The sequence below is a fragment of the Centroberyx gerrardi genome, chromosome 12 (assembly GCF_048128805.1).
Source record: "Centroberyx gerrardi isolate f3 chromosome 12, fCenGer3.hap1.cur.20231027, whole genome shotgun sequence".
In the NCBI taxonomy this organism is placed as follows: Eukaryota; Metazoa; Chordata; class Actinopteri; order Beryciformes; family Berycidae; genus Centroberyx; species Centroberyx gerrardi.
In genome coordinates this window covers 24,385,829-24,395,202 of record NC_136008.1, presented here as the reverse complement: position 1 = coordinate 24,395,202, position 9,374 = coordinate 24,385,829, and the positions used below count along the sequence as shown (strand labels likewise).

General features: G+C 46.8%; 1 protein-coding gene across 1 annotated transcript; it reads right to left on the bottom strand.

The window, feature by feature from the left end:
* Window positions 1-4,865: 4,865 nt before the first annotated feature.
* LOC139931867 (uncharacterized) lies at window positions 4,866-7,010 on the bottom strand. The gene is made up of 2 exons (XM_071925494.2): window positions 6,524-7,010; window positions 4,866-6,364 (listed from the first exon to the last, which is right to left on the bottom strand). Exons 1-2 carry the CDS (start codon window positions 7,008-7,010, stop codon window positions 4,866-4,868), a joined length of 1,986 nt encoding a protein of 661 aa, XP_071781595.2.
* Window positions 7,011-9,374: the final 2,364 nt, after the last annotated feature.

Here is a 9,374-nt window from a genome sequence, read left to right as displayed (position 1 = left end):
GAGAAGAGAAGAGAATTAAGAGAAGAGTGTCCATGCCGTGTCATCTCTCTCCATAACAGATACTAATGGTGACACTACAGAAGAAAGGAGCTGGGTCAATAATTCCAAGGATATCGATATTGTGGAAATCTAAAGGTTTAATCCTGTTGATTATAACTTCATTAATCTCTACAAGAATTGAAATACCAGGAATATTATTATTATTTTTTACAAACATATTCCAAAGTGCCCTGTAAAGTCTATTTTGTAGTTGAATGGCTTCTAATTAGAGGTATAAATAGTTAATATAGAAATAAATATTATAAATGTTCCTATCACAGCATATTTGGTTCAGTATTTGCGTTTGGAAACCAGTCAATTGAGATGTTTGAGTTTCAGGTAAATGAGGTCCTAATATAGTGTATCACACAATATGAATGTAGACTTACAGCAATCCCCTTGCAGATACACAGCATTTAAAATGATGGATTTCCCTCTTATTTACAAAGTGTCCTGCCTTTTCATACAGGCAGTTAAGAAATGTGTCCAACCAGCTGTAAATGATGCTGAGCTGTACCACATTAAACAAAACTGTCTGTGTGTTGTATCTTAATTCATCATATTTTAAGTCTGTGGTGTTTTTTGGTTGGTACACACTGTGGTAAAATAATAATAATCATTTTTTTATGTTTCTACAGAGTGCATCGATTAAAATCTACATATTTGGGAACTTAGAGCCAAATGGAAGAAGGAGATATATTATTCCTACAAATAGAGTGGGCAGGTAGGTAATGCAATTTTCAATTCCAAATTTGATGAGCTGTAAGAATTGAACAACATTTTGTGAGTGTGATGATGAATGATAGAGATGAGCAGAAAACTCAGAAGCGTGTGTATACTCCTTTATGCCTGACCATCTGTCCCACCTTGTTGTGAAACCGGCTGCAATTGTGCCAAAGCAGCAGGAATCAGCGAGCTGATGCTGTAACGCGATCAGGACAGAGGCTTATGGTGGCTTATGGTGACTGGAATGTTTGGTGTTGTTGCCACACAAAAGCAGAAATCTCTGAGTCATCAACCTGAGAAAAAGAATATTTAGAAATGGTTTCAGAGTCTTGCACCACCGGAGATCTACTTTTACTCACTTGCAAGTCACTGCTGATGGATGAAAAACTCAAATCACCAAAATGTAAACTTGTAGGAACTGATGTTTTGCTGACTTCCCTACCAACGTCCAGTATGATTTGAATGGACACTCATTCGGCCTATAAAACCATGTAAACCAGGGTTCCCCAATTAGTTTTCCCCAAGGGCCAAATTATGTCAAGCATGCCAAGCCAAGGGCCAAAACGTCCGGGTTTTTTTTTCCATTGCGCCAATAAAAGTTGTTTTATGTGCAGATGTTGTTGTTGCTGCTATTACCATTATTATTATTATTATTATTATTATTAGTAGTAGTAGTAGTAGTAGTAGTAGTAGTAGTGGTGGTGGTGGTGGTGGTGGTGGTAGTAGTAATAATTTAGGAAGAAAAAAAAATGCACTCTTGAAACAAGAGATGGACTTGAAACAAAATAAGTCCAAAACCAACCATTTAATTATTTTACTTTTTACTTCACAGTTCCTCAGTGTTGAACAGTAATTTCTTACACAAGAGATTAACTTTAGCCAGATTTCATCAAGATTATTGAAAAATATTACAGACTGAAATGTTGCAACAGAAGTTGAGTTTATTGGCCAGAATGACTCAACATTTGGACAGTGGGGTGGGGTGGAGTACTAGTGACAGGCGGCTAGGCGGGATGACTGGCTGCTCGACGGGATGACTGGCTGCTCGACGGGATGACTGGCTGCTCGACGGGATGACTGGCTGCTCGACGGGATGACTGGCTGCTCGACGGGACGACTGGCTGCTCGACGGGACGACTGGCTGCTCGACGGGATGACTGGCTGCTCGACGGGACGACTGGCTGCTCGACGGGATGACTGGCGGCTAGTTGGTGAGTGGCGCTGTCTAGTCGAGGACCACTACGGGGGCGTAGGTCAAGTGTATGGTGTGGGATGAGGTCAAAATAAAGTAGAGCAGCGCGCACTTTATTTCACATGTTGCGCACTTTATTTCACATGTTATGACAGGTGCATTCACGTAAGCGCCAATGGGTCAGCGCGGGCCAGACATTTGGCTCTCGCGGGCCGGACCTGGCCCGTGGGCCACCTATTGGGGATCACTGATAAGTAAACAAACCAAATCAGAGCCACACAGTTCTCAGGTTAACACTGTATTAGTTATAATGGAAAACTTGATGATTTTTTTTTTAAAACAAATAAAGAAGATCAATCACAATTTATCTACCTCGGAGGCAGAAAAATGTCCAAAATGTTCAATGAGCAATGCACACACACACACACACACACACACACACACACACACACACACACACAGGAGCTTTTCAATCTTTCCTTCTCTCTTTTCTGAAAAATTATGAGCACATTTCAGATTTGACATCCATCTCTGGTCCTCATTTCTGTGCCGTTTTGAAATCCATCGCCCTATTTGGGAATTTGCTGGAATCAAGAGATACAGACTCCAGGATGACATGGAGAGTTTAGACCAGTAATAAGTTAGGAATGTTGGGCAAAAGACAATTTACTTTATTTGCGTGGTGGACAGCAAAGCAGAGAGAAGCACGCAAACTCAGCTGGACAAAAAAAATAAAAAAAATACATAAAACAAACACTCAAATTTTCTTTCAGGATTGTCGAGACATGAGCAGAGCTGCAGGCGAAATTACCCAAGAAGGTCCAAATGAAAGGCTTCAGCAGCTGGATTGAAGGATACATGATATTACAGCTAAGTCCTGCTCACACCAGTGGTTCACTTATCCACAAGGTTAGCTAATGTTAGCAGCCATGTTGTTAAAGTTATATTCATCTCCAAACCAACTAGGTTGAATTGAGTCTTTTTCCTCTGTCCAAACTCCGACACCCGATCTCTTGTTTAAAGCTCGTACAAAGTGATTGAATGCTCAATAAACTTCAAAAACCCTCATGCAGTCAGCAAGATTTGTATCATAAACCCTTTTTTTTATCAGAACCCAAAGCAAGAAAGACAGAAATCAGGCAAAAAACACGTACATAGAACCGAAACGATTTGTATTCCGTCCAATTTCAACAGCTGTTTCCAAAGCCCCTTGACCACAGAGCGTCTCGGATCTGTAAAACTTTGTGAAAAATGCACCAATTTGTCAATACATCATACCATAAAACATGAAAAGGCAAAATCAAAATAATGACTGATTTGGGCTTTCAGGAGCAGCGCGTCTCTCTGCCAGGCCTCGGTCTCCTCGCCGATCAATAGAGCTGGATGGAGTGAGGAAGTTGTCATCTGGATCCAATGAGCTGGCTGGAGAAAGTCTGATTGTTGAACTTGTTGAAGGGGCTCCCTGACAGAGTTACACGAACCCAGCTCTCTCGTTTTCTCGCTCTTTGTTCTCCGTCTCTCTCTTTCTCTTTCTCATTTCCATTTACCTTCCCATGCCTTCTGCTCTCCGGTTCTCTCCTTAGTTGATCCTCTGGTCCTCCTGTTCCTGCTCTCTTTTTCTCTCTCCCTCTCTTTCTTTAAGTTGTCTCGTCGTTTTCATTCTCTCTTCCACTAAACAGGGGGAATATGGTTCTAATCAGACACTTCGCAGGGCCAGTCTTCCTGGGCCAGGGGCTCTTGAAAAAACCTCAGCTTTACTCTGACCCGCTCTCCAAACCCTTTCTTCACCTTAGAGGGATACATTGACATTTTTAATTGCAGTCGGTTATTTTTCTTCATTTTGTCATGTCCTTGAAGAAAGTTTGAACATTTGTCCTTCAGCAACCCAAAAGATTCTTAGAAACATTTGCATTTCTCATTGAAACCAGTGAGTACTGCAAGCTGCAAGCTAATGAGCCAACTTGCTGCCATCAGTATCCATTGCTTTCAATGAGAGATTTATATCACACTAACAATATTGTTGAAAGGATATTATATCCTGAGTGGAGCTACAGTAGATCAGATAGTGAGTATGATGTGCGCCGATGCGGAAGGAATGGCTCGAATAGTGTTCTGAAGATATGCCTGAAATGTGGAGGACTCTGTGTAAATGCTTCTGGAACCAGAATCGAGTGGTCATTTTTCCTGTCTCCGTGAGAAAGAGCGGGTGTTGAGGTGATGCCTTGGTGGCATACCTAGAGCTGATGTATTTGGCCAGTGGCTCGTATGGGCTGAGAAAGGAGTCGAGGCGGAAAATGTAGATAGGGAAAGAAATTCCCAGCTGATCTGTTTTACTCCTTCGGAGCGTGAATATGAGAGAGTCGGAAGTGTGGATGGTTAGATAGACTGGGATGACGAGAAGGATTATAGGCAGATGAAGTCGGGGCAAATTCGGAGCACCTCAGGAAGCCGAAAAAAACCAGCAGGAACATGGATTCTAGGGTCAAGTCGACCATAGGGGATATGTAGCCTGAACGTAGAGAACGGATGCAGAGGCTGAGAAGGTCAGAAGTGAGTGGCAAGCGTCTGGCCGGGAGAGCAGGTTCCTGTTTGCGCAAGCCTTTGATTAACATGGTAACATGGGAATGGGAGGTAGGAGGACAATGGAGGCCAGTGACTAGTTTGAAGAAGAAGTTGATTCCTGCTAAGTAGGTCTGGATGGTGGAGGACCGGATTTTTTGGACAGAATGAGCATGGGTGATAAAATTGCAGATAGACATGACGTCCAGAAAGGGAAATGACAGCTGGTAGGTGGCGTGGTATGCCTTGAAACAATTCCAGCCAGTTAGGTAGGCTGAGAGAGTGCTTGGGGCGAGGCTGTTGAGGATAGCTTCTTGTGACGCGTTAGAGAGGTTTCCCAGCTGTGGAGCTAGTTGAATGTTGTGGCTGAAAACGGTGGGATTGGTATGGGATGAAAATCCGATTCTGGGGCCAAGTGTCTGAATTTCTGGAATGAGAAACGAGACAATGAATCAGCGATGCTGTTGTGGTGACCAGGAATGTGGGCTGCCCGGAGGATGAACTGGTGTTGAGCCGAGATTAACGTGAGTCTGCGCAGGAACTGCATGATGGCTGGAGAACGGGATCGACCTTTGTTTAGGATCTCTACGACTGAGGTGTTATCGGAGTGGATGAGTATGGACTTCCTAGACCATTCATGCCCCCAAAGAATGGCAGCTATGACAATGGGGTATAGCTCGTGAAGCGCGGATGAAGGAGAGCGGGACTCGGAGTCGAGAGATTTGAACTCTGAGGGCCAAGCAGAAGCGAACCATCTCCCTCCATAGTAGCCACCGAAACCTATGGAGGGAGCTGCGTCCGTGTAAAGTTGGATGTCCTCGGGCTGGGTGATGAAGTCGTCGTAGAAGAAGGAAATGCCATTCCAAGAAGACAGGAAATGTTGCCACATGCGCATTTCCATTTTGCAGGCATCGTCCAGATCGACTCTATCGTGGAGAGAGGGGACGGCTGCAGCTTTAGTCAGAAGGTTGGACAGGAAGGATTTTGCTTGTGGAATTATGCAAATGGCATAATTGAGATGGCCAAGGAGGGCTAGTAGCTGGCGTTTGGTGCATCTGTCTGCCAGGAGATAGTTCGACAGGAGCAGAGTGATGCGCTGTATTTTCTCTGAGGGCAGAGATGCCTGGAAGGAAATTGAGTCCAGGGTGATGCCTAAGAACTCGATGGATGTGCTCGGCCCTGAGGTTTTCTCCTCAGAAAGAGGGACACCAAGTTCTGAGAAAACTTTTGTGAGAGTAGTGAGCCCGAGGTGAGGAGGTGAGGCTGGTGGAGTGACGACGAGGAAATCGTCGAGAAGATGGAGTATGTAAGGGAGTCTGTGGTTGTTAGTCAGGATCCAGCACAGGGCTTCTGAAAGAGAGTCGAAGATCCTAGGACTGCTTCTGCAGCCGAAGGTAAGGCGCACAGAAAAATAATATGCACCTTTCCAGCAAACACCGAAAAAACGCCAGAAGTCTGGATGGATTGGCAAGACTTTGAATGCACTGGTGATGTCTGCTTTAGAAAGCCAAGCTCCGCGTCCTGCCAAACGGATGAGGGTGATGGCATGGTCGATGGTTGCATATTGCATAGAGAAATCGGGACTAGGAATGACACTGTTGATGCTCGGAATGTGTGAGCCATGCGGGGAAGACAGGTCTATTATCAACCTCTTTTTTCCAGAGTATTTCCGAGTGGCGATGCCTATTGGGCTGATGCGGAATACCGGAAAAGGAGGATTGTTGAATGGGCCTATCATGAATCCTTCCTTGACTTCCTTGGCCAATAGGGTGTTGACAGTGTGAGGTTCCGCAAGAGCGGACTGAAGGTTGTGAGAGACGTGGGAAGTATCGGGAAGTACTTCTATACCTGGATGGAAACCATGTGTGAAGCCATTGATGAGAAAGTGAACGAACTGTCTATCTGGATGGTTTAGTAGAGCAGTGGCAAGGACATGTACCTTAATGGGTGTGCCGAGATGCCGTGCTAGTCAGTCTGCAGGTGTGGTTGAATTGTGGGGGCAGGTACTCCTGGCGTGAGCGCCTCCGCAGAAGGAGCAGACGTGCAGGAGGCGGCAGTTGGAAAGAGGGCAGCCCAGGTGGTTGAAGTTGTTGCACACCATCCTGCCTCCCTGGTAGAGGATTGGCCTTCCCCGTTTGTCGACTCCCTTCGGCACAGGGACATTGACTGAAGGACGTATGTCCGCGGGCCTGGGGATGATGGGAGGTGGGGGTGCAGCTTGTGATAGGCGGTTGAAGACTGGGGCGTTGCGCGAGGAAGAGGGACATGAGCGAGGTGGTGGAGCACTGACTGTGCATGCTGTGGCGGGGTGGGAAGGGGCTCCGCATAACTCGCAGGAGAGGGACGTGCGGGCTGCGAAGATGCGGCAGTAAAGCTCGGAGTCGAGGGCGCCCCAGTATGTTCCCTGATTAAATTGCTGTATCCGGCCAGCTGCCTGGTTAGCAAAGTGGACATGGTAGCTGTAAAAACCGGTCCCTCCGAAACGTAAGGCCATGTCAAGCACGATAGATAGATAATCATCTAGCTCGGATCTCCGTGCGGGAAAGGCTGAGCAGATAATGTCGCGGTAAAGTGAAAGTGCAAGGGCGAATTCTGCAGGAGTTAAATCCTTTGACCTTGAAGGTAATGGGTGGCAGAGCTGCACTGAACCGAAGTTAGTCTGCATTTCCCTGGGCTGGCTAGTGTCAACAATGGAAGGCTGAAGGAGCTGGGCTAAATCTACGTAGTTACCGGTGAGTATCTGCTGGCGTAATGCAGGAGAGACGGGAGAAGGGCGACAAACTGACGAAGCTGGCTGGGTGGGTGGAGCTGTTGTGGCTAGAGTGTAATTATTGGCACAGGGATAAAAAACATTTGGGTGTTGGGGAAGGGAGGGGGTGGGGATGGAGAAGGGGAGGGGGGGGGAAAGGACAGACCAGTTGGAAATGAAGGAGGAGGCTGGGAATAAGCGACTTGATTAGCCTGTGGCGGGGCCCCTTGAGTTGCTGGAAGGGGCTCTCGTGCTGCCGTGTTGGCTGTGAAAGAAAAGGGGGGAGCGGAAGCCATGTTGCTGTGAGTGGCTGAAGGAAGGGTAGAGGAAGGGATGATGGGATGAAAGGATGTATGTGCACAGGGATTTTGTGAAGCCTGCGAAGACAGGGATGAAAAGAAAGCTGAGATCAGCTGAGAGAAGTCTGAAACGGAGGGAACCGGCACAGGGGGACATACGACCTGCCCCCCACCAGGGGGGGCTGATGATGCAGGCGGAGGCTGTGGCGGCGGGTGGCTCTGTGACGTCACGCCTGACGACATGGGCGGTGGTTGGCTCTGGCGAGGAAGCCAGAAGCGCGGGAGGTACGGTGTTTGTTGTTGCTGTATTGATGGAGGCTGAATATAGTTTAAACAGTGTAGCTTTATTGTCGCCGCGGTGGAAGGGAATGCCTTTCCCTCTCAGGAAATGTTGGAGGCGGGCGACGGTCCACTCTCTGATGTCGGGCTCTGTTTGTGGACGAGGAGACTGCCGAGTGGAAGATGAGGGCGCACCGCGAGTGCGTCGTGGTGGATCGCCGAGGACTGTAGGCCTACGTGAGGGGGGCTGTTGCCGATGAGAAGAGGGTTGGAGCCGGCTCCTACGACCATGCCTGCTACGTCCATGGTTTTCGGCCCTCGCTGAAGGAGGAGAGGAGGCCTGAGATCTGCTGGGAGTCGGAGAGATCTCGTTGGTGGAGCTTGAGTGGAGAAGCCGACGGGGCCGTGGTACGTTAACCACTGAGCGCAGGCGACTCCGCTGGGGCGCTTGGCTGTGGTCTGGTTGCTGTGGCATGTCTGGTGGAGGATAACCGGCTCCGAACAAGTCATCATCGTCCTCTGAATCGGGTGGATTGAGCCACAGTTCGGGATCCATGGTGAGTTGACTGTTTGAAATCGATTTAGTAATGCTGTCGAGCGTTTAGGAGCGATGCACGGTCTGTCTGTTGTCGAGAGATGTGAGACAAACGAGGCAGGATGGGTTGACCAGGTATAAGTAGACTAGGCAGGTGATTAGAGGTGTGGTTGAGGCGTGGCCCTGCTCCCGAACCTAAGTTAACTAATTAACTTCATTTAAAATGTTATGTGACTCAAAGCATTACAATATTTTCAATTATTCAACTGGACAAGTTAATGAACTAATTCATCATCTAATGATAATAATGTAACATGGCACATCAGTGAATGTCTACATGAAAGGATTGGTGAAAGTTAGCCTTATTTTCTATATTGGCATCTCTCCCTTATGAAATTGCTGTTGTTTTCATTTTTTACCTTTAGATAGAATAAATATTTTAGATGTCCTGCATTTTACAGAATTATCCTAACTTTTGAAAACAACGTCGCAGCGGAGACCATAAGCTAGCTTGTTGGTACCAGTAGCTCCAACAAATTTGTGGGACGAACTGTGGAATGCTAAAACTAGCTTATTCCACACTGACTATTTTCAGGCGGATAAACACTTTCACAGCTGAAGTAACCATGCAGGACGTAAGCGATTGGTGGAAATTGCTGCGTAAGGCTGTGTTCACACGTTCAGTTTTTTTCAGGACTGCCACTGCCTTTTTTACATTAAAAGACATGGGGAGCGACCGCAAGCTGCACAAAAGGCAGTCGCTCTCGAAAAACCGCTTTTTTCACAGCCAACCAATCACAATGAAGGAGAGCTGGGTTTCATGCTACATAGGAGGCTAGCCGTTTCCCTCAACAACAACAAAGATGGAGAAAGTGCTAGTGGAGAAATTGGTTGCTGTAGTAAGTGAATATCCAGAGCTTCAAAAAGTACCACAACACCGACCATAAAGAGGCAGTGTGGGATTGGACGTGTATTGGGAATATCAGGTAAGCCTTA